Source organism: Toxotes jaculatrix, chromosome 23 (genome assembly GCF_017976425.1).
Source record: "Toxotes jaculatrix isolate fToxJac2 chromosome 23, fToxJac2.pri, whole genome shotgun sequence".
Classification (NCBI taxonomy): domain Eukaryota; kingdom Metazoa; phylum Chordata; class Actinopteri; family Toxotidae; genus Toxotes; species Toxotes jaculatrix.
In genome coordinates, this window is record NC_054416.1 from 13,938,899 (window position 1) to 13,964,116 (window position 25,218).

Below are 25,218 nucleotides of genomic sequence, written 5' to 3' on the forward strand. Positions count from 1 at the left end.
CTCTGTCACTAGGACCACAGGAAAGTGTTGAATTTACCTGTGACCTGGATATATTATTATTATTATTATTATAACCTATCTAATCCTATTCAGTATTATCCACCTCTGATGTGTAGGATATGATGCAGAATGTTTCAACACAAAATAGGCAAGGGAGTGGGGGGGTGGGGTTTACGAGATACTAATGACTTAACAAAATTAAATCCATAAAAATTATCTTATGGATTTTTTTATGTTAACAAGAAGTTAATTTTAATTACTGTCTCTTATTTTGAAAGTTTTCACTGGAAGTATTGGCGCTTTAATGTCAGACTTAACACTGGTGACATTCATTACCCTCAGTATTACAATCATGGAAGTTCACTGTCCTCCAGTGGACACAGAGAGTAACTACAACACACAGTGACAAAACAGGATAATCCAACTAACTGTTATTGATCAGTGACAATATCGATTAATCAGTACTAGTGACTGACGTGACACCGCTAACTACAAGTAACAGCAGTAAAAAAAAAAGTCTGCATATAAATGTAGTCTGTTAAGAGAGGATCATCAAGGTGTACAGAGAATTGTCCTCATGCTTCCTGAAAACTTTCAAAGTAAACGTTGGTGACCAAACGATAAACACATGATTTTAAAAAAGAAATAAACTCCACCTTCTTCAGTGGTAATAATATGATATTTTCAATTGTATAGTAGCGTATTATGATTGAAACTTAGCAGTTATTGGCCAGTGATCCGAGCCCCATAGACGCACCCAGCGGGCTTTCATGGATTTGCTGACGGCCCACTGACCCACTGATGCTGGGGCTCTCTGGGATTTGCCCAGTGGGCAGTTCAACTATGTTCTGCGATGACATAGATTACCCGTTAGGGTAAAAAGTACAGTTCACACACTTAAATGAATAATTAAAACAAAAATACAAAACATTTTTTACAGAGTTTGAATAGCAGTTTGTGAAACGTATTATTATTATTATTATTATTATTATTATTATTATTATTATTATTGCTATTATTATTGAGTAGTATCGGTATTATTAGCTTGACATCAACATTATCTATGACACAGGAAGTGCCCCGCACTTGCTCGGAGCTGATTGGCTGCAGTCTCAGTCTTTCAAGTCTTTTTCTAGCCAATCATTGACGACCACCCTGGAGTAACGGTACCGCCTTCTGTAGGCGCAATTCGCCCAGAAAGCGGAGGGTGATAGTTTATAATTATTATTCTTATTCTCTGTTTTATCGCGTTTCCGTTTTAAATGCCGGGTGTGTGAGCGCGTCCTGGACCTCCTGTCAGCATGGCCCCGGTGTGGGTCTGAAGCGGGCGCGCGAGCATTCTGAAGCGGACAAAGTGAAATGGATCCCCGGAGCGCTGAACCTGTTCCATCCCGCACACAAAGCCTGTGAAGCAGGCCGTGGTTTTTTTTTTCTCCCCTCACACAGAGACGCTGCGCAGATGATGCTCAAACATGACGGGGAATCATTACAAAGGACACGAAGTCAGCTGCTGCATCAAGTACTTCATTTTTGGATTCAATATCCTGTTTTGGGTAAGAGTTAGGCTTTTATTTTTATTTATTGTACGCGTCTGCGCCTCTCTCCGGTACACTTCGGTTATTATCATTCCACTGGCCAATAGGGAGGAAGGCCCGAGTCATGATCGCATCTTATCTCGAGTCTTTATCGTTCAAGTTCATTTTCAGAGTCAAGTCAGGGCATGAATCTCCCACTGTGCTTGTATTCGGTCCGAAACGTTTGAATACATCATGCAGCTGCAGCTCGGTTCACAACACAGAGCTAATCGGCTTTTTGTAGTGAACTAATGACAGCTCAGCGCTTCAGCGTCAGGCTGCAGGCTTAGTGTGCAGCCGACACATTCATATCGCAGACGCACGGCACTGACGGCCGCGCGCATCGCGCGCGAGCTCATTCCGTTAACGGCGAAACAGATTTCTAACGTCAGCTTCAGCAGACGTTAAGACATGACGTCATATCTTTTTTTTTTTTTTTTTTTTTTTAAAGTGATGTCATTCGTGTCAAGACACGTTTAGATATTTAAATCACGCGACCGGGTTTTCTCATGATCGATTAATCGGAATCATTAGTGCAAGTCCTAATTGTCAGGTGTAATGGTTGCAGGAAGAAACTAACATTTTAGATGTGATGTTATTGTGACGATCAGTGCGATATGGAAAATTATACAGTATAAGAATTTATATTGTGACAGAAATGATACGTTTCCTTTTTTTGCGTGCATGAAAAGACAACTGAGCGATTACAGCTATTATTCTTATCTTTATTTAGTTTAGCCAATCAGAAAAATTGCATTATACAAATTGCATTACTATAATGACACGCTGAGACTTTCACAACTCTCACATTAACTATAATTTGACCTTCTTTTTACGGTAATTTAGTCAACAACTCTACTTTGGTGCTGTTTCCCCAAACTGCATGAAAATATAAAATATATACAAACTGACTTAAAAACAGTATTGAGACATAAACCAGTGCCACTATGAGATAACAAAAGCTAAAGGCAGTTGTGAACCAGGCAAACCTCTGAGAGCCCACATCACAGGGCCACAGCAGCCTCAGAGGAAGTGCTTCTGTATTTTCATGACAGTACCAATGTGACAGACTGCCATCATGTCACTCTGCATTAACACATATGCACAGTAATAAGACATGACTGTGATTTTTCTTTTGCAGCTGTTGGGCATGGCCTTAGTTGGAATTGGATTGTGGGCATGGAGTGAGAAGGTGAGTACAGACACTCTGTAATTATTCGAAAATAGGAATACAATGTTTTTTTATATTAATTTATAAATTTTATTATTACCAGTTTACCATTGTAATTTCTGTGCCATTACTTATTAATATTAAAGCTGTACTAATCAATGGTCATAGAGAGCATTTTAGTCTCTTTTAGCTTGTTGTCTTAGCTGTATGAGATGAGATGAAAATTGCAAGTTAGCACTGTCTGAGAAAATGGATGATATCAGCCTTCATACAGTCATCCACTTCCTCAGCCTCAAATTCCGGTCTCATTAACCTCATTTGCGCTGAAAACAGCTGGCAGCTGTTTTCAGCCAATGAGCTCTGACAAACCTACTGTACTCTAACAACAGACAAATGGAGTTAGTAACTATCTAATGAACATTGTGTAGCTTCTAGCTTCATGTCACTGTGACCCTATTGGCAATTGTGTTATGTCTTGAAAGAGACGCAGCTGCCTGGCTCAGACTGAGTGTGTTGTTGTGCCCCGTCTCCTCGCTGTAGGGGGTTCTGTCCAACATCTCATCCATCACAGACCTGGGGGGTCTGGATCCAGTCTGGCTCTTCATGGTGGTCGGGGGGGTCATGTTCATTCTGGGCTTCGCCGGATGCATCGGAGCGCTGCGAGAAAACACCTTTCTGCTTAAGTTTGTATGTTCCATGATAAGAACATGTTCCAATCTGCATGCAGAGACGAATGAGCCGAAAATCCAACCTTCTGCAAATGACCTAAATGTGAATTTGTCTTCTTATTTCTGTTCTGCTCTGTTGTAGTTCTCTGTGTTTCTGGGAATCATCTTTTTCTTGGAGCTGACGACTGGAATCCTGGCGTTTGTCTTTAAGGACTGGATTAAAGACCAGCTCAACCTATTCATCAACAATAACATCCGGGCGTACCGGGATGACATCGATCTACAGAACCTCATAGATTTCACTCAGGAATATGTAAGTTGGGAACATAACAGCAGGAATTGCTAGAAAACATGTTCATTTGCAGATGGCACAGAAGTTCATTCTTGACCTTGGAAAACAGTTTGACATAATATTATAAAATAAAGTCTACTTACTAGCTTTTCCCTGGGCTTTCAATCAAGTCTCATGGCCTAATTATCTACTACAGCATTTACGACTTTGAAACTTTAATTTGAGCAGTCAAACGGTAAATTATTTAGCTGCTTTTGGTTAGCATGTTTTTCTACCATGGCAGCGTGTGTATAACATTACATCATTATAACTCTCTTTCCATTCAGCCTTTAAATGTCCTTGGAATAGTCTATAAATGAAAACTGTTTTGTTTTTTTTTTACAACTTGAATGTGATTTCTGTCAGTTATGACAGCTTTGTACTCAGCAGGGTCATTGTTGAGAGCTAGGAACATATGGTAACAGTGCTAAAAATACAGCAGAAATCACGAGCAGTCAGATGAACAGACAGGTTATAAACAAATCTAACAGCGTAGCTAGGATTAGCTCCAACTCTATCTGGAGGTAAAACTGAAAGTGAGGGGAATCTTGAGCTAATAACTTTAGGTAATGATTTAACTTTGAGCTCTTATTTTGTCTTCAAAATAAGTTCGGATGTTGGATATCTGAATGACTGCTTCTTCTGCTGTTAGTGTAATGATATGGTCTCAGACATCTGCAATTCCCTGTTTATACTAATGAAAAAGGTATTTATATGATGTTTTTTTTTTACACCATCCCTCATGCTTTTGAACAAGGTCATGTTGTAAGGCTGGATTTTTAGTAATTTGTGTTATTTCAGCTGTCAGCGTGACTTTGAATGAGATTTTTCTTGCTGTCATGTGGCATCATGACTTGAAACATTGCAGCTACATCAAAGAGCTGTGAACAGGGATTCACAGTAAGGATTTTTTTTTTTTTGGCAAGACGTGAGAGACTGTGAGAGGCTGTTCTTATAGGTCGTGACCAGAGCTCACCTCTGTTAGCCCAACAACATCAGCTCCTCTTATCTGTGGAAGCTTTGTACTTTAAATGCTGCCAGTTGGTCTGATTGGAAGCCCTTAATAAAACAAGCCAATTAGGTCATCAGACCAATCAAGTCCACTAATTCATGTCTGAAACTGCCAAATGGTCTTTCGCCATCTCTGCGGACAAACAGAGGGCATTTTAATTCCAACAACAGGAGCATTTAATAGTTTCATCATTTTTTTTCCCCTTTCTGTCTGACTTCAGTGGGAGTGCTGTGGTGCGTTTGGAGCAGATGACTGGAACCTGAACATCTATTTTAACTGTACCGATGGGAATCCCAGTCGGGAAAAATGTGGAGTTCCCTTCTCCTGCTGCACCAAGGACCCAGCGGTAAAAGTGCCCCCCCCCCCCCCCCCACCCCCTTCTTGCACACAGATATTGTTCTAAATACTTTTTCATCAGGTCTCAGGAGAAAATGAGAAAACATTGCTAAACCTTAAGTAGAGCATAATGCCTGGCAGTTCTCTCAGAGTTTAGTCAAACTGCCTTAGCAGACAAAAAAATCAGAAAAAATGAACAAGCCTCTGCAGGTTTCCTGTTATTTCATTAAAATCTTAAATGTGCAGTTAATTAGATTGGTAGCCCTGCCATTCACTTCCCATCAGCCTCAGCTGTACTCTGTGCTTAGTGCTAATTAGCAATATTAACATGCTAACACCCTAAATTAAAAATGGTGAACATGGTAAACAGTGCACCTGCTCGGCATGCTGACAGTAGCATTTAGCTTGAAGTACCACTGTGACAGCCTCACTGAGCTGCTAGCGTAAATATAGACTCTTAGTCTGGTTTTTATTCAGTTGTACAAAAACAAATTGTGCACTTTTTTATAGCTAAATTCAAAATTAAGCTTTTAAACATGTTAGATACTATTACTGTTACTGTATTACTGATACAGTTACTCTTTGTCCCTAGGAGGATGTTATAAACACTCAGTGTGGATACGACATTCGAGCTAAACCAGTAAGTAACACATATCTGCACGACTCACTCACTCTTTCATTTCTTCTGTTTTCTCCCACAAATGTCCCCCAAGTGTTTTTTATGACTGATGCCTCCACAGTTTTTTTAATTTGTAAAATGTTATATTTCATTTTTTTTCTGATTTTGTGATTTTCTAACAGGGTTTCTGAAGGCAGGTCAGAATTGGATTAAAGCTGCTAATAGCCAATAGTTATGCTCACGAAAATGTGTTAGCATCGAAGGCCCAGGTTTAAAAACAATTACCAATTTATATCTTAACAATCAAAGGTTGGGAAAATGTCTATTTGATATTTCGGCTTTGGAGCTGTTGGTAAAGATGATGACAGGCAGACATGTTCATGCAGGACTCGGAGCAGAAAGACTACATCAACGTGAAAGGCTGCGTGCCGCAGTTTGAGAAGTGGCTTCAGGACAACCTCACCTTGGTGGCTGGGATCTTCATCGGTGTTGCACTGCTGCAGGCCAGTTACACTCATGTGTTTAACCTTCATGGTGCTCTAAAATAAAAATCAGAAACAACAGCAATCATTCTGTATTTCCTTTTTGAAAATGTGTAACATTGCCATTTTATGTTGTTTTGTTTGTTTGTTTTTTTCCTCTTTCATCCACAGATTTTTGGAATTTGTTTGGCCCAAAACTTAGTGAGTGACATCGAGGCTGTACGGGCAAGCTGGTGAGAAAATGATCCATACTTTTACTTCTTAAGTTCTGTGTCTCATGTATCCCACATTTATATCCTTTCACCCTCATGGATTTTTACCCATGAGTTTTTATTGTTGCCATTTCACAACATGAAACTTTGTCATAGAGTAAATGCTGGAAGTGTCTCTCAAAGATCCTTATCTTGTGCACACTTGTAATATTGTTATCTTCTTTGTAAAAAGATCCAAGACTATTATCTTATTTGCACAGTAATCTTGTTCTCACAAAATCCACATATTTTGTTTGGGCTTCTGCTGCTCAGTAATGTTAATTTGTGCAAGATGTCCATGTCCAATTGTCCTAAACAATGAAAATTAGACACAAAACAATTTTGACACTGAGTAATAACTAAAAAATAAATATCGGCTTTTCATCAAACATCTTTTTCTTTATTTAAAAAATAAATAAAAGATGTTTGAATTCAGCATTAACTCCATAGCAGTCTGAGGGGGGAGTAGAGGGAGGAGGGTTGCTGAGCTTTACCATCACAATGCCAAAACTCATCTCACGCCTCATTCTTCCTCCTCCATGCTTCGTCAGGGTGCCCCCCCCTTTCTCCATGCGTCGACTCCCACCACACTCCAGCAAGAAAGCATCAGCTTACTACTCATGAGACACACACACACGTCACGCAACGCTGTGTGTGTGTTTGTAGCCGGTGGGTGCGATGGATCCATTTGGTGATTGTGTTTTGTCTTAAGCGTTGCTGTGATTGGGTGGATGATAATGATGATGATGTGTTTGGTGTTGTGTTGTGTCCCATTTAAGATCCAGTAACGGAAACATGGAGCTGAATTCATTCCACCTTTAAAGTGTTGTATGGAGGCAAGAAGGTGCCACTGGAGTCAGTTACTGTCAGTTAGTTTAACTATATCATTTTATAAACTGATTTCAATTGAAATTCAAAGAGCCAATAAAATGAAGGCCTGAAATTCTTACCTCTGCCGCTGCCTCTTCAGTGGTGACCACGTTGCACTGGTGGGTGGTACTAAAAAAAAAAAAACAGTAAACCATCATCATTTACTGATCTATTTCAACAGGAAATACAGCAATTGTAAAATTATTAAGTAAATTAGCATTTAAATTATGCATTTAAAAACTCATTGTAAACTAAATAAAAATAAATTAAAGTAAAATTTGCTAATTAACAATTCCATTTCTTCTTTCCTGCCTTTGAATGATGATTTAATAATTCATTTAAAATGGATTCAGAAAATGAACACAGTTCATTTCCTGTTAACTGTTAACAATCTCTAGTAACACATTCCAGACTCCATGCCAAAGGGCCACAAATAAAACTTAGCCTGCTTTGCTCTCCAGGTAGCATTTCGTGTTATTTCAGTATTTGACCGTGTTAGCTAGCTAATTAGCAGCTGGTATTACTTATCACAGGTATTGTGATGAACTTATGTGCAACACACACTGGTCACATTAAGTGATGCCTGTATCAAACACTGAAAAGCACTGTACAGACCGAAATAAGGCCAAATCTTAACATGAATGCATTAAATATTGCTTTTCTGGACCGTTAACAAATTCTGATGCATCAAGGTGCTGCCGTGTGTTTTGCCCTTTAAGTTCACGTGATGTTCAAAATGTATTTTGTGCATTAGAGGTAATGCTGTGGACCACTGACAGGGTATGCTGCTGGAAAGACGCCGAAAAATTAAAAAATGAAACAGCAGCAACATTAGCATTTTAGCTAAGGTAGCGCAGCTTTGTGCGACACTACTGAGAAGTTGGAAGCAGTAAATACTACGCAGACCAGCATGCTCCATTCTGTTGTAATATGAATACAGCTTTATTCTCTATAAGCTGGAAATGAAGCAGAATGGTATTGATAATTTTTATTTGTCACAATTGTCACATTTCCAATCAAGCGAATTAGGGTTTGTTTGGTTATAGAAGAAATGCTAATGTGCAAAGCCTGAATCTGGACCTTGAGACTGTAGACGGAGTGAGGCCATGCCCTGAAATTCTGTTCAAACTGCTTCTGTAGACTGTTCAGAGCTCATAAGTTATTTTCAGTGCGACTGCATGTCAGTGATTTTCCTTCATGTTCCTACTGAGCTGCAGAGTTGGGGTGGAGTCATGTGACTGAGACAACAACTCTTTCTTTGTTTTCCTCCACTGCCTGTTTCTCGTGACCTTGTCCAACAGACGACGTTTTTCTCTTTCTGTCTTATCTCTGCCTCAACTTGTAATCCTAAACCTTCTCTCTTTAGTTTAGATCCTTTCGCCGAAAACTGTTCTCTAAGCGTTCCCCGCCCAACCTCTTTGACTTCACCGTTCTCTGCTTTTTTTTTCCTTTTCTGTCCTTTGACTTCCATCTTAAAACTGTTGAACCATTTAAGAGCCTTTTTTAATGAATATCTCATCTTTATCTTTATCTCTTCCAGTTTCTTTACCTAATGCTGAAACAGCATTTCAACTCTAACAGGTAAACCCCCTTTTCTTCTAATGAAATTCAATTAAAAAAATGAAATATAGTGTTTAACAGGATCACAGAATATCACAATCACAGATATTTTTTTTTTTTTTTTGCCAGTGTTTGAACGCACCAGAACGTCAGGAGAGAGCATTCAGAGGACGTCACTGATCACCTGCACCATTTCGTTCACTGAACCAGCACCTTTTTTTCCAAGGCACTAATACGTGAACCGATGCTCTGTATATAACACTGTGTGTGACTACTGTAAAAAAAAAAAGGTAACTGTTGGAAAGGATGGTTAACATGCACTACATGCAGATTTGTCACAGTGCTCCAATTTTGATAGCTACGTCTAGAGAGTAGGAGTTTTGATACCTTTTTTTGATATTAGATTGGTATTTTTCACTGTAGAAAATAATGCTCCATTGCTAAGCCCATCATATTAGAACTGTGAAATAGTGTACAAAACAAACTGAGGTGTATTTTACGCACGTTTCCACCACATGTCCAGGACTTCGTGAGGGTTTAGATGAGCTAAATATTCTCCAAATTACTTCAGCTGCTTAGCATAACGACTTACTGCTCAGCTAATGGACTGACACTTAATGACGTGATGGAGTCTTTCCCGTGACTAAAGGACCCATTAGACTAAGACCATGTAGCTCCAGCGTTACACTTACACAGTTACACTTTTCTTTTTTTTGTACTGACCGAAATGTGTCGTCTGGTCTGTTGCGGCCGTTTGTGCTTAGACATCATTACACATGTTAAACACTTTGGCTTCTGTTGTTAAAAGAAGAGATTTGGACTCAGACTGCTAAAGTTCATGTGGTAACTGAACTTGCTCTTGCACAGAACAAGGACTGTGGATTTTGTCCCCCTATGTCTTACAATGTATGCTCTATAAAGAAGTCCTTTCAAGGTGACTATGGAGAGTAGGAATGATTTTAGCATCCAGATACTGTTACAACTTCAAAAAAATGATAAAAAATCAAAATGAATCCATTCAATGGAAAATTTTTATGGGTAAATATGTTTATGGAATTTAAAAAAATATGAAACCAGGATTGAGATACCTCACTGGCACTCATATTGAATACCTGCAATGGTCACTCATTTTTCCAGGGTTATTATAACAGTCCTGAAGGTTTTGGAAATGGGACTCTTAAATCCTGTTTTTTTAAACCATCTTTAAGGTTCAAGTCCTGATACACAACATTTAATTGGCTGTCATTTCATATTGTGGTGAGTTGATGTTTTTCGCAGGACGTGTCAAAAACTTGGGAGTGGAACGTTTAGAACGAGGGGCCCGGGAACAAATGAGTCGTCTCTGGTGTGGAACAGAATATTTTTCATATTGTGAAACAGACATTTCTTACATTACTGCACTTAGTTCAATGAAAACAGACCTGGCACATGTGTCCTATGATTTGTCTTTCACTGTGTGCTTTTTGATGCAGATCACAGCAGTACACATAATAACAGAACTTAACCGAGTCTTTAAATCTAGCCCAGATATAAAATGTTTTTTTGTTTTTTTTTTAAAGTGTTGGCATATATGTATTTTTTAATCAGTGTTTCTTCTGACAGTTTAAAGTGATTATTCCCAGTTCCAATTATTTTGTCTGTAAAATCGGTTCAAATTCACAACGTGGGGCATCAGATGGGACACATTCTGAAAATGTGTGTTAAGCTACTTAAAAGGGATCGACACTGTTTTTGATACTTATTATTTCCTGTATATTTGAGTTGGTTTTTATAATTTCCTCAAACATTTAGTACCACTGACTGTTTGTGCCCAGCTTTAGGAGGTTGTAACTAAATGAGGAGTTCTCTCACTCATCACTACCTGTTCACTTCCACTCATTGTTTATATGATCACAATAAGCTAATGAGCCGGAACATTAAGATCACATCTGCCTAATAAACTGTTGTTACTACTGTTGGTACACCAAGACCTCAGCAGCAGATTTGTAAATCTACAAATAGTAAGATGGAGTCCATATGGATCAGACTTGTGCTCAGACCGCTGTCTTTAGGTCCTCACCACTACCAGGACCAGGAGCACTCTGATCATCTGGTTTTTACTGCTCATGATGATTAGTAGATAATGACCATTATTCAGTTCACCTGTGAGTGGTCATAATGTTTTGGCTCATCAGTGTTTATCCCACAAACATTGTATTGTAACTACCTCCTCTCATCTGCTTTGTCTCATGTCTCGCTCAAATTGGACTGATTTTAATATCAAGTAAAATTAATTAATAAAGGTGAAAAAATCAATGAGTTGTTGAGTCTTTAAAGTGTTTTTTCTTTTTTCTTTCTCTCTCTCTCTCTTCGTATTGTTGGCATCAAGAGCTCACAAATGTGTTTATGCATTACACCTCCCACACATCATCTGTCAGCGTTCCTGGACATCTTTGGTGTCTGTCGCTGCTCATACAAATAATTCTGTTTAATCCAGACAACTGCATTCCATAAAGGACGCGTGTGTAGAACAGGACATGCTCCATAAAATGGACACGAACACACCAAAAGTTTCAAAAATCCAAACTAACATATGTGATAAGACGTTATAAAAACAGACACGGATGCAGTTGCGTGGTCAAATTCACTGAAATAACGTACAAATAGATTTTGGTTTGACAATGCGTACAAAGTCCACGGAGAGACGAGCTTGGACGCAAATTCGCCAAGAGGAAGCACGAAGCGACGCAAATGCACCATCATGTGAAATGGAAATGTTTCACCTGGAAGAGAAACCTTTTCAGAGATACCGTCGAAATAAAGACATGAGCCGTGACCAGCTATCATCTTTTAATTATCTGCTGAGTTACAATCCTCCAAATGTACAACTCATGACATTTACAACAAACATTTAAGTTTATAGTATTTTACGCAGTTACTATGGATACATCTCCACTGGCATGTGTCTTTAGAAGAGCACAAATCTGATAAATAACCATTCATACCTTTTTAAAAAACAAAAACAAAAACAGTGTGGGCCCGGACCGGGAAACACACCGTTGGCATGTTAACAACATCGGTGTCGGTGCAGTGTTGGGACATGCTGAGACACGCGTGTCAGCAGAAGTCCCTTTCAACTGGAAGAACCGACCTGTCACGCATTAGAGAGACCCGTCCTCTGGAGGGAGAGGTGCTGCTGCTGCTGCTGTGGAGGTGGTGGTTGGTGGGTAGAGGAAGGATCTGTGTTTGCATTCAGTTACCTGTTCTCAAAAGATGCCGCACTGATTTTGCTCCACGCTGCCTAACCCACATGGTACGCACACATGTAGGTACGGTTCGTACGAAACAAAGGTTCGTACGAAACAAGTGGGACTTCTCTTCACCTCCTCCTCTTGTTCTTAGCTGCTCTTCATGGTTCACGCCCTCGTTTTCATGCTCTTGTGAAAATACTTTTTTAAAATAACTAAACTTCACCTTAACTACGGCTGTCGGACCTCGAGGGGGGGTTGCGTTCGGGACGACTGCGGGATTAAAAATCTGAATAAAATCTCTAGGTTTGAAAGTTTTCAAGAACAAGTGCGAAAAAAACAGACTCGGAGGCGTCATTAGAGGAGGGCAGGCGGTATTTTGCGAGCGGTAGAGAGGTAAAATGAACACTGGCACACCTTCAACAGGACTAAAACATGCACAGTTTCTAGTCAATTTATACTCGAGCTACGTGGGACACAACTGGGCACATCATGAATGGCTGCTCTTTTTCTTAAAAATGAAAAAAAAAAATCACGACAGGAAGGTTTTTTTTTTTGTGTGTGTGTTTAGTTTTTTTTTTTAGTTTTTTTCTTTTTTTCTTTTGTGCACATTTTCACTGGTGGGTGTTACCGGCGGATGGGATCACAGCTATGGTCATAGAAGAGTGTCGTCTCTTGATCTATTGCGTTAGGCCGTTTATGGCGCCTCAGCTCCTGTGGAGCAGAAGATGCATGCACAAGTAGAGGGTGGGGGGGGGGGGGGGACTAGGGCTAGACTGATGTATCAAAAAAAAAAAAAAAGGTAGTGGTGTCGACCTATAGAGGTGTAAGTCTTTTGAGCATTTAAGGGGTTGTGAGTCTGTAAAAGCCTGAAATGAAGCCTGCCTCAGCCTGCCTTCAGGACCGGCTAACCCACCTAAATAAATCCCATTATTATGGCTTTCAGAGGAGAGGGTTTCGTGTCCCATGGTAGTCATTCTAGGTGAATTCTTGTCCTTCAAAAAAAGAAAAAGCTCAGATTTCTTTTCGGAACAGACGCATAACAGTACTGACGCTCTAAAAACCCACATCAGTCTAACCCTAGTGGAGGCGGGCAGGGCAGAGGGTTCGAGGGTATGTCTGGGCTGGCAGTTCACGCGACGTGGTACCTTGGCACATGACGATGGGGCACGGGGGAGAGCAGTCATGAGGTGTCACTGGGTGATTAGGTGGTCAGGCAGGCATTGAAGTAGGTGTGTGTGTGTGTGTTTGTGTGCGTGTGTGTGTGTGTGTGTGTGTGTGTGTGGTGAAGGAGGCTTGGATACAGTCATTTAGCTCTGGGCAGTTAGTCGCTGCTCTGTGAGCGATGCCTGGTGCGATACCGTCTTGTTTTCATGAGCCCTCAGCTTGGACACCACGTCGATGAACGCCAGGCTCTGGACTTCTTTGTGAAGAGGCTCTGAAACGAGAAGAAGCGGTTCAGCGACACGAGTGACGTCGCTCTGAGCTGCACCGAAAAACACCACCACTGCTTCCAGTCACTTCCACTGTGTTCAGCTACAATCAGTGAACCTTAGCTCTTCTTCCTGGTGTTTCAAAATAAAAGCCTGAAAGTGAGGATAATGCCCTTTGAGCTGCTAGAAGACATTTAATGTGGTTTATTAGACATTAGACTGTAATTATTAATTAATTAACAATCAAATTTCAAATAATATACTTTTTGCATATATCTGAAGAGTAATAATTAACCTTGAAAGCTTATTTAAAGTCTGACCTGATCCCATGACGGCGCAGATGAGGATCATGGAGTTGTACTTGATCTCTGGAGCGCTCCTCTCATCTGACAGCAGCTTGTGGAGCACCGACACCAGGCTGGCTCCCACAAAGTCCTTCTCAGCTGCAACTGAAGGCCAGAAAGAAGAGTCTCAGTGTGTCACCACCATGAATACGAGGACGTGTTACAACGGCCCCATCCTCGGAGGTCACAGGTCAGACAGGAAATATCAAATAAATAAATATATTACATTACATTTACACCTTAACTCACGTCGTCTCACATCTGTCAAAGGCTCAAAACATCTGTCCTGTGTTTTCTACACTTAAAGCTGGATTAATCTGTACAAGAGAGATTTTCTTTTTTTAAAACTTGTGTGTCTGTGGTGCGGTACGACCAGCTTTCAGTTCATGAGCTCCTGGACCGCATCTCTTTAAGCAGTCCCACAGATCCTGTATCAGGACTTCATTTTGCTCCTCAGTGGACATTTTTAATCACAAGCCACTCCAGCTTCACTTCACCCGCTCTTACCCAAATCCAGTGCCGCTATGAGACCCAAAGCCACCAGTGCTTCGTTCTGCATGATCATGTGCTCACTGGTTGCCATGGTAACTAAATGCTTGACTCCTCCTCCCTGGATGACAGTTCTGACGACTTCCTGAAATCCGCAAAAAGAAAAAAGAAAGAGAGTGACACTGATGTTGCATTGTGGGCCGTCTGTAGCCTTAAGACTGCTAGCGTAGCAAGTGTTTTTAAGTTCTTTTAGAGTGAGTCTTTCAGAGTGAGTGTTTGCTCTAACATGTCTTCCTGCCACAGAGGAAATACCGTTCTTCCTGTGAAGTGCGGTGTTGTCTGACCTTGGACTTGCTGTGTCGAATGAGGGCTGACAGGAGCCTGTTGGACTCGCCCATCACTCCCGCGTGATCTTTGGCTTCACACCACTCCACTAGTCTCTCCACCAGCTTCCCGTTGGTCCCCAACTGGTCTGCGGCTTCAGCTGAAGCGAGAGGCACGGCACACGAGATTACTGTCTTTTATTCGCACGTCTGCCGGGCGCCAGTTTTAGATTAGAAGCAAACTCTACAGTAGCAGAAGGCTGAACCACACTTTTGGATTCGTCGCTGATTACGGAGACTTTCTGATGTGGAACCATCTGTGCTGTGTGTGCACTTTCTTGAGCAGCAGTTGCCATATTTGTGCGTCTTTATGACTCAGAATTGATTTATCACAACAAAACTTAAAAACAGAGCCAGTTTTGTTTGGAATCTCTTTCACAGGGACTTCGTGAGCTGGTCTGTGTGACACAAGTACAAGATGTTGACCCTGTTTTTGTTTTTTTATCAGAATTTAGACTCGTGGCTGTGAGGATTTGAAAGGATTCGGTACGAAAGATAAAGACAAAGAAAGGATGGCGTTTCTACCTTGTGTATCGATGAGCATGCGTAATGTTCCCAAAAGTTTAAACTGGACTGGAGGCATCTCTGACTGCAAAAACTTCAACACCACGTCTGCTACGCCCGCCGACAGCATCTTGGATTTGTTTACCACTGGAGAGAGGGAATCAACAGCGTGGATTTAAACACTGTTCTGATGAAAAAATCAGAGGCAGCGACTTATACAGGACAATAATTACAGATGACAACTCTGAAAACGCAAGGCTAAGGTTACAAAAATGTTCCCAAAACATATGTGCAACATGCATGTAAGACCACTACCTTCAAACTTAATGAACCATGTTTAAAAATAAAACTACACTCGGTTCCTTTCAGGTTTTAGACCTAAAGTGTAAAGAGCTGCTGAAGGACAATAGTTCCCTAACAAAGGTCTCAACGACGAGGAACCAAGTGGATCCGTGAGGACCTCTAGACGACAGGTCCTCTGCGTTAAGACTCGATGCAGCAGCTCACCGGGTATGGCCAGGTTCCTCAGGGCGCTGAGAGCTGCGTGCTGAACGGTGACGTTGCCTTCCTCGACGTGCCGGTCCAACAGTTCCAGGAGCTTCTGCACGATACCAGTGTCCACCATGTGGATGCAGTTCCCATCTACATTAAATGCAAGTAGAAGTTAACGTTCAAGTCCCTCAATGTTATATAAAAAAAAAAACCCCCACCAACTTAAAGCAGTGTGAAGTAAAGCTCACCATTGCGAGCAAAATTGGCAATGGCCAGTGCACCAGCCAGCTGCAGCTGATGGTTGTGAGATGGTATCCAGGACAGGACCCGCTGGAAGACACTGCCCTTCCCTCCCTCAAACAGCTTCTGCATGGACTCATCTACACAGCGGAGTGACGACAGAGTGAAGGTTAGAGCAGCGACACAGAGCTAGGCCACCTGCAAACATTGTTATCTGTGATCATTCCCATCGGGCAGAGGAATGAAAGATGAAAAAAGCATGGAATACATTCAACCGTCTGCAGGTTAGGGTTGGGTTCATGTCTGGTTTGCGCTCGTGGAAACACACTGACCTATTGCTGCTCCGCTGCTAACAAGGGTAAACAATGAACTTAATCAAAGGCATGTGATGGGTTTGGTAAGACTATGGCAGAGAGGCCAGTACACATACTAACAACACACAGGTCTGTTCTGATGTAATAAAATATTTACATGAACGCTGAATTATGAATTCTGCATCAGCTGCTGGACGGAGATATTTATGTTGGTCGTGTGTGTGTGTGTGTGTGTGTGCGTGTGTGCACGTAGGGTGAAATTTCCCATCCACTAATTAAATCCGTTAACTGATGATCCTTTTCCCCTGACGACCTTGTACAGCTGGCTGCAGGGTCTGTGCTGCAGCAGCACTGACAGGTTGAAGAAAATATGAATTTTTAATTACTCTTACACAAGGTTCCTTCTAATTTAAGATTCACAGGGATCTGAATGCGGGTTCCTGAGCATATGGTGGACTCTGGAAGCTGGTTGAAGATGTGTTTCTGAACTCTGATCCTAGCCCTCGGAGTTAACAGTGGCGCCGTGTGTTGCTCAAACCCCAGACTTTACCTCCCAGGAGCAGGAGGACCATGAGGTCGGAGGCAGTCTTGAGCTGGGCAATGTCCTCCTCCCTCTCTCCGTCCACGGTCTGAGCCACCACCTCCAGCAGACACTCCACCAAGCCCGCCTCCACCAGCTGCAGCTTTATCACGTCTGGCAAAGGGGATGGAAGGGTGAGACATTCAGAGAAGAGTTATGTCTGAAACACACTCATGCTGCAATGCAGTGGTTCATCATACCATATGCATCGTATGGCACCATTAGCACACATGGGACTCGTACTGGCTGAGAGCAGCACATTGTAGAGCTAGTTTAGGCCTTGCTGACCACCCAACACGAGACATCTGAAGATGTCACTATGAGCTATGGAAACTTATAATGGGAATTTTTCACCACATGCTGACATTCTGTGGACAAAAAAGACTTAGCAAAAATAATAATCAGCACATTAGCTGCCAACAAAGATAACTGCTGGCTGCAGTCCTATCCAAGGTTTGGGAGAAGACTCCAGCTGTCCACTTAAAATAGTTTTGAAACCACTTGACCGTAAAGACATTTAACATTTGTCACCATTGTATTCTTAAATCCCTGTCTCACCATTATACATTTGACTTTTTTTTTTTTTTTTTTTTAAAGAATAAGTGTTCGATTGTTGTTTCTCTCAAAGCCTAATAAACAACACGCAGAGCGACAAATGAAAGAGCTGGTGAGATGAGAGAGAGAGAGAGAGAGAGAGAGAGAGAGAGAGAGGTTTCTCTAGAGTAGAGTTAAGTAGGACGTTGTCCTGGAGACTGACAATGTGGGAGCACCCAGTGTGCCTGGAATGGTGATAACAACAGTCAGTAAGATGCTCTCTCTGCTGCTGGAGCACACACACAAACACACAGGCATGCTGACATGTTTGAAAAAGAGCAGCTGAGTAAATGCAGGAGCTGTCTGCCGTGACTGTGCAGTTAGCAGCTAGCCTGGAAAGCATGACTCACTGACAGGATAAATTACTACACAGTAGGTGGACGTGATTTTCATCTAAAGGCGTGATGGAGCTCTGCAGCCTCTCACCGTTCAGTGTTTGAACTCGGATTTCTCATACAGTGGTTGTGGCCTTTTGTAGAGTTTAATAATCATTTAAAGATAATAATAATAATTTTAAAAAAAAAAAAAACCTCACCATTTTCTGCGAGCGGAGCCAAGACCTCGAAAATCATTTCCTTCTTCTCGTGCTCTGTCTGCTTCTGGAAAAGACGAACCAGCTCCTCGGCAATATTGGTGGAGGCAAACTGCTCTTTGCTGGACTCTGAAAACACAAGGCGATCATCGCAGGCATGTCAGAACAGAGACGTTACAATCTCCACCACCCGTAATCCAGATTGTCTGCACTCTTTTGGTCAAAGACGTGACATGTTAAACTGGATTTCTACTGCTATATAGACACTTTGTGAATAGGTTTTGATTTTTAATTAAATGTCAGATCTGGGTTGTTCCGCAGGCTCCACAGTCACACTGTAACCCCTTACCTCACAACTACAAATCCCCCTTTTAGTCACTGTCATCATCCAAACTTACTAATCACCTTAGTAAGTAAATTTGCTTGGCTAAACAGGTATTTAGCAATACTCACCAAGCTCAGCCAAATTCCCAAAGGCAATTAGACACATCTCTGTCAGGGCTGTGTTGTGGGAATGGATGCCTAGCAGCTTCACCAGAGTGGGAATCACACCCATATTGATCAGCTGGGCTTGTAAGGAATCTGCAATAAACAAAGACACAGACAGACAGGCCGTCGATCTGTGGTTCCACACACTATAGAGCTGAGGAGATCAAGACATTAGCTTGTGTGTTATTTGTGTCTGAAAGCTCAGCTGCTATATTTCAATAAACAGTGACCGTTTGTGTAACACACTCTTTCTCTTTAAAATGACAAGAGAAAAATTTGTGTGCACCAAAATAAACCGTTGTTCAATTCAATACACTCTGGGTTTTTCTGCTGCAGCCTTACTTGGTCTGGTATGACCAGTAGCACTGGTAACACTAGTGCTAACTTTAGATAGATATTTCTGCATGTCAGTCACTGACTTTATGACTTTCCTGTTCTTGTAATATTGTTATAGTATGTTTTAATATGTACAGCTATCCTGTAATTACCATTTAAGGCTACATTACTTTATTTGTGTACTCACATTGTAATGAAAAAAAAAAACAAAAACAAAACACATTCCACATTCCTGCCTGATGAAAATCTGGGAAATCACAGCAAATTCATATGAAAATACTCATCACATTTAGACACAGGGTTAAATATATTAACAGCCTCAGATTCCCAAACACCCAAAAGGAAATGAGTGGATTCATTGGCCATTTGATGACAGAGTTTTTAGAAGCACCTGAAGAGCAAAAGGAAAAAGCATTTAGATTTATTCTTTTAATTTAGAAACCAGAGAAAATGAACCAATGGTGGAGGCAAACAAGAGCAGGTAAATGAGCAGAAAAGAAGAGAGCAGGAAAAAGTCTTAATAACAACACTCAAAAAGATATTTTCAGGTTCTTATTCTCTTTCAGTCACAGCTTCCAGTAGCAGCACAAGCTAAACCATATAGCTATGTAATAGTAAGTAATTAAAGTAAAAGTTACGTATTATGGTGAAGTAATGACATGTGATGCACTCGGAGCCGAGAAAACAGGTGCAACACGCGGTGTTTAAGCACCGATAAAATACTGCATTATTTCTGCCCCCACAGCATTTTACAGCATTCCCCCCGAGATCAGATAGAGTGGAAAATCTGATGCTGATGCTTCCTGAAAGACAACAAAAACAATAAGAGGACACTGTTCCTGTTCTTCCAGTGCACATGAGGCTGAAGCTTTCAGGGGTTTTGGAAAGGCAAGTGGTTAAAGACTAAAATAAAAAAACAAAAACAAACAAACAAAAAAACAAGAAAGCCATGATGAGGAGACTTTTCTAGTGCCTATTGTCTGTTCAATTATAAACCTGTTGTTGTACTGTGTATTTTTACTAACTGTTACAACTGTTCCATATATGAATATAATGTTAATGCTACTGGGTTATACAGAGAAACTTATCAGAAAACAGAAAAACAGGGGAGGGGCAGTAAGCATGAGCACTTTGAAAAATACTAATAAAACAAATAGAACTAGTGTGAGACAGAAGCCACTTATCAACCACAATCTCATTGAATTATTTATAATATTTGCACCAAGCTATAGCAATGAATCGGTCTAATGTTAATAACTATTAAGCATATTAATCAAGCTGTATGACCATTAAAATAAACTGGCTGTCAAAATAAATGATTTGATAAATACATTGGTAAATAAATGCACAATTTAGAGTGAGTTATCTTTTATCACCTCATGCATCAGTGTGGATTACCTCACTTATGTGTATTCCTTGGCCATTTGCCAGGTATTGTGCGTGCTGTAAATATCTGAGCGCCATGGTTGTCACAGGAATATCTTAAATAGATTCATGTCCTCTTCTCAAGAGACCCTTTTTAACTGATGCAGCTGATTCAGTGTTAGTAAGCGGGGAGTTGTCTCAACATTAGCTAGATATGAAGAGTCAGCTGGATGCTGAAAGCTGCAGAAAGCTTCAAAAACTCAAAAACCCAGCCTTCTATTAGTGCAACCCCAAACCTCCCATCACCCAGCCCAACAGAGTCAAACCGTCATCCAGTGCCAAAAGACACCTTGGCAGGAGCTATGAGTTTGTCAGATCACACACTCGCTGCTCTCAACAAGTCTCTTTATCACAAAGACACAAACCTCAGGGTAGTCCAGAAAAATTCTATATACAGGGATACAGTTTTCTCACCTTGTCAAACTGGCAAATAGAGTTGTTCATAGTAAATAATAGTTAAGTTAACTGAAAGTGATTACGACACGTTATGAAGATAGAGAAATATAGAAGATAAACCATAAGCAGTCTCTACTCTCGTTAAAAATTTGGATATTTTAAGTTGAAAATCTGTAAAAAAAAAAAAAAAAAAAAAAAAAAGGTCACACTTTCCTGTTATCAGACAGGTGCATAAATATTGTCTTGTACCCTAAAGAAACAGTTCATCATTAAAGGAAATAAGTTTAGTCGCTTTGGTTTCAAGACAGCGAGATGAGAAAAGCTTTGAGGTAAAGAGCTGTAGTCGGGACATGATTAGCCTAGCTTAGCATAAAGCCTGGAAGCAGGGGGAAACTAGGCCAACTAGGTTCAACAATACACCTACAAATGCCTCAAAAGCTCACTGATTAATATTTTGTGTCTCATCTTTTAACCTGTACACAAACAAAAATGCAACAACACTGTCTACAGCCATGCTAATAGCTCTGTGAGGAAGTACTTGCTAAATGCTAATGTATGGAATATTCTCAAAATGACAAGTGCTAACATGTTGATGTTTAGCAGATAATGTTTAACATGGTCACCATCTTAGTTTAGCACGTTAGCATGCTAACATTTGCTAACAGCAACAAACAAAGTACAGCTAAGGTTGATGAGAATGTCATTAGTTTAGCAGGTATCTGGTCAATACAAAGCATTAGACAAATTCAAATTTGTCCAATACTTCATTACAGTTCATCTTGAGGGGAACATGCATGTATGTATCAATTTCAACAGCAATGTGGTGGTGAACCATGCCACTACCATGGCTAAAAAGCATGGAGAGGAACTAGCTAACGAATACGTTACACCTACACCTGAATCTATTAACAAAGCAGACTCACAGAGGGGGCCATAGCGGGAGGAAGGGTACTACTCCAATGAAAGCTGGCTTTTAGCAAATATTAAGATCTGCAGATTACCTCAAGAAGTGAAGTTGGAAAAGCAACAGAGAGCATGGTAGAAAGATCAGGAGAAAGGTCAATACCAAACCAGAAAAGCAAAGAATCATCTGGTTCAGATCAACCCTATTGTCTGTGTATAAGAAAGAGAACATTCGCTGATTAATTGAGATTAGTTAACAGTTGTTCTTGGGGGGGAAGATGGTCATTACCATTATCATTGCTATAGTTCATCAGCATGCCACAAAAGACAGTCAAGAGCTTCTCATTTTCCGGCTCAGTATTTTGGTAGAGGGATTTAATGTGTTCAGCTACTATCTGAGCCCCTCCTGCCAGGTCAACTGCACTCCTGCCCTCATCTGCAAAACAAAGAGGCCAGGACACAAATCAACCACAAAGCAAAGGAAAAAAGAAAAAGAAAAATAACCACAACTTGAAAATACATATGAAATCAGTACAAAACATGTAAATCAATGCAAATTAAGGCTATAAAATGATCACAGGGCTGAATGAAATAAGTGGAAAGGAAAGAATTATGGCCACAACGATATGACACGAAGCAAATCCAAATCTACATTCTGAGTGAGGTGAATAAGGATTCAAATGAGGCTTACTGTCCTTCTGATGAAGGCTTTTTATTATTCAAATCCATACAAGAACGTGGAGTCGGACAACTGACATTGGTGGCCATAATTCCTCCCTTTTCTTAAAAAATTTTTTTCCACAGTATGCAACAGAATAAAGCTAAGGATCTCCCTGCACAGTTAATACAATTATTCTGTTACAGCCAAGAATTAAAACTCAACACAATCAACAACAGCAAAATCAAAGCTGCAATCTTTAAAAAAATAAATAAATAAAACAAAACAAAAAAAATCAGAGAAGAAGCTTGAATAAACCGACCATTGACAGTGGATATGTTTTGTATAATCAAGCCTCTATGTGATGTCCTTTTCCAGGCCGTAGTCCTCTGAAGGCCAGGACACTTTACCTTTGATACTGATACTCATCACAAGTGGCTTCATCACTGTTGTTCTTTTGTTTCTTCAGAGAAATAAATAAATGAACAATAGTGACAACTGTCTCTCTAGGAAGGCTTTGTCTGGTAGAGTAGCTGCCAAAGGAAGCATTACATGAGTCAGTCCTCTCAGTATCAGTGCGTCTGCTACTTTCAATCACTCGTGGCAGCGTGCCACGCCTGAACTCTCAACAACAAGGAAATGTCACGTGCATAATATTATGTTCTATTCCTGTGAAGCTGCTGTTGATGCTGACTCAACAGTTTGTTTCACGAAAAGGCAGTGGTGGGGACTTCGTTGTGAAACAGGAAGAAAACCACAGAACTCAAGAGATGGCCAGCAGGAGCTTGAGTCGATTAGCCAGTGCTCAGCTGTGCTAGCTTTAAAGGGTTAGAATTTAGCTATCCTAAAATTTTAGCGAGCTTAGCTAACACAAAGGTATTAGCCCAGGTGAGAGCTGCCTACAAGGATATGAAGTTTAACAGTTTTAGCTGCGCTTGCCAGTGGGAAGTGTTATTGATCACTATTTCAGCCTTAACACCTGTTAGCCAGAGTTGTCTTGGGTTTGAACCTAAGAACAACACACCAGCTAACAGCAACCCCAACGCCTTGAGTAGTTACTGTAAAAGGCTTGAGCAATACAATTCCAGTACGGTATAAAATATCCATATCACCAGAGTATCTCCAGTAGAACCTGACAAGTAAATTGGCCAGCCCATATTACTAGCTGATAAACTAAAGCTCTTAAATCACCTCATCTAAAGGTCATGAAAGAATAGCAACACAAAGAGCTGCAGTCGTTCATCTCCACCCCTATTTTAATCAGTCCAGCTACCTACACAGCTAACGGCCTGTGACCTGTGAAATGTATTTTTATGCTTCAAGACTACTGTGCTGCATTTTCACAAGCAGTTATGCTGACTGTGTACTGGGCTCTGAATGCTTCCTAAATGCAGGTGATGTACAGCTCAATACTGTGCATGAACGCCTGCCCTGTAGACACACACAGAGTACAGGAGCTGCTAATGCTCTGCTAATGTGCTGCTCACGCTACACAATTTAGGGACAGGGAGAGGAGCCTTACCTTCATTACCTTTACATGCATTACATAACATTAATCTATCAATAATTAAACAGTCATATAAAAGTAATACAGCTGATTTATACTGTTGTATTTAATGTACTGTAAGGCCCTCAGTGATTTAACAGTCTTCTGACATGAAGTGAAAGTACAAATCACAGCTCTTTCAACTTCACAGTGATTACATGTCACTTCATGTCTGCTAAGAGTGTGTGTATTCTGTGTAATGTATGTGCAGAGCTCCATTTCATTGTGTTGTGATGACAGTGCTTTCAGAAGATCCAGTTTCATTTATTCTACTAAAGCAACGTTTAACATATCACAAGTGTGTGTTTCTGTAAGGTAGGGAGCAGCTGCTCGTCCACACTGCCCAAGTGTGTCCATCATAAAACCATACCAGCGTATTGAGACCCCCCCCCCACCCCCCACTCCGACACACACACACACACTCAAACAAATGTCACATCCCACCAGATTCCGCAGATACCCAGCTTTTCAACAAGACGAGAAAACTATGCACCAGAACTGACAGCTGTGATTAAAGCTCTAAAGCTGGCTGCTGCAAAATCAGGCTTAAACTACACTGCTCGTCCCTGAGGTCAACCCTCAAATACCCCACTGGAACATTTCACTAATGAAACTTCTCAGAGTGGACGTCTCAAATGTGCTACACGTAGCATTTTCAAACACAAGCATATTGTTGTCAGATAAATTGTGACACCTTTGTTTTTTACACATAAACTAAATGTGCGAGAAGATTTTTGTTGACACGTGGGGCTCTCATGGGACATGAGTCAAAATTTCACTGTACTTTTGGTGTATGTACAGATTACTGTGAAATCTCCATTTGCTGAGGGAGGCTGTAAGTGGGTCTGTTGTTCAAAGTACAGACAAACCTCATCTACATAAGCTCCTTCTGTTTGGCCGGTATAATCACAGTAGGAACTTCCGGCTCAGGCTTCAAGATGACTCATCTTCTATGACCTTAAAGGAGCAACGTACCCCAAGATGGCAGTTTATATTAGAGGTTAAATAATAATTCAACCAAGTCAGTTTATCAGCCCTTATTAGCTTATTGCAGATGTCTCGGGATCAGTGGAAATGTCAGCAGATAAACTAGCAACCCCCCCAAAAAAAAGCAGCACAGAAATGCCAAACTAGGTTTGAGGCAATTTAGAAACGAGAGAGTACTGACAAGTTGATTTTTCATTTTTTAAAATGTCCTGCTCTTGGTCCCTTTTTTTTAAAATCAAGATTGTTTGTTTATGTTCAGTGTTCAGGTTAAAAAAAAAGGTTTCTATTGGCTGATATGATCTTGCTGTCGTTTTTAACCCTCCAAATATTCCCGTATTAGTATCAGCCTCAATTCGGCCTCAAATGTAAAATCTCACATGTCCACTTTTGAATTATTATTAAAAAGCATCTTCAGAAAAGAGACCTGAGATAACAATTTTTGTCCTCTATGCTTTCACATGGATTCCAGTAA

At 40.7% G+C, this 25,218-nt stretch overlaps 2 protein-coding genes across 7 annotated transcripts in view; one reads left to right on the forward strand and one right to left on the reverse strand.

The window, feature by feature from the left end:
* Positions 1-1,175: 1,175 nt before the first annotated feature.
* On the forward strand, positions 1,176-10,841 carry tspan5a (tetraspanin 5a). Of its 3 annotated transcripts, XR_005893077.1 has the most exons (11): positions 1,176-1,553; positions 2,716-2,766; positions 3,286-3,432; positions 3,556-3,726; positions 4,977-5,102; positions 5,685-5,732; positions 6,098-6,214; positions 6,365-6,426; positions 6,996-7,113; positions 8,855-8,895; positions 9,004-10,841. XR_005893077.1 is itself a non-coding variant. In XM_041030896.1 (10 exons), the coding sequence occupies exons 1-9, from the start codon at positions 1,473-1,475 to the stop codon at positions 8,865-8,867; spliced, it is 816 nt and encodes a 271-aa protein (XP_040886830.1). In that variant the 5' UTR covers positions 1,176-1,472; the 3' UTR covers positions 8,868-8,895; positions 9,004-10,841. The 3 variants fall into 3 exon arrangements, 2 of the variants coding, with proteins under 2 accessions (XP_040886830.1, XP_040886829.1); XM_041030896.1 differs by lacking the exon at positions 6,996-7,113; XM_041030895.1 differs by lacking the exons at positions 8,855-8,895; positions 9,004-10,841 and adding an exon at positions 7,224-7,495.
* rap1gds1 (RAP1, GTP-GDP dissociation stimulator 1) overlaps positions 3,267-25,218 on the reverse strand; it is a 28,550-nt gene continuing 6,598 nt past the window's right edge. The window contains exons 5-18 of one of the 4 annotated variants that reach the window (XR_005893075.1): positions 21,845-21,991; positions 18,460-18,588; positions 18,010-18,135; positions 16,851-16,994; positions 15,995-16,126; positions 15,762-15,896; positions 15,276-15,401; positions 14,712-14,851; positions 14,386-14,512; positions 13,855-13,983; positions 13,463-13,539; positions 7,395-7,443; positions 6,175-6,250; positions 3,267-3,402 (exon numbers count right to left, since the gene is read on the reverse strand). Coding sequence is in view for 3 of the 4 variants with exons in the window: in XM_041030891.1 (XP_040886825.1) it covers positions 13,412-13,539; positions 13,855-13,983; positions 14,386-14,512; positions 14,712-14,851; positions 15,276-15,401; positions 15,762-15,896; positions 15,995-16,126; positions 16,851-16,994; positions 18,010-18,135; positions 18,460-18,588; positions 21,845-21,991 (1,463 nt within the window). In the remaining variant the exon portion in view is untranslated. Of the gene's footprint in view, positions 3,403-5,370; positions 6,251-7,394; positions 7,444-11,689; positions 13,540-13,854; positions 13,984-14,385; positions 14,513-14,711; positions 14,852-15,275; positions 15,402-15,761; positions 15,897-15,994; positions 16,127-16,850; positions 16,995-18,009; positions 18,136-18,459; positions 18,589-21,844; positions 21,992-25,218 lie in introns of those variants that run through there. The other 3 variants (XM_041030893.1, XM_041030891.1, XM_041030894.1) reach the window with 3 other exon arrangements.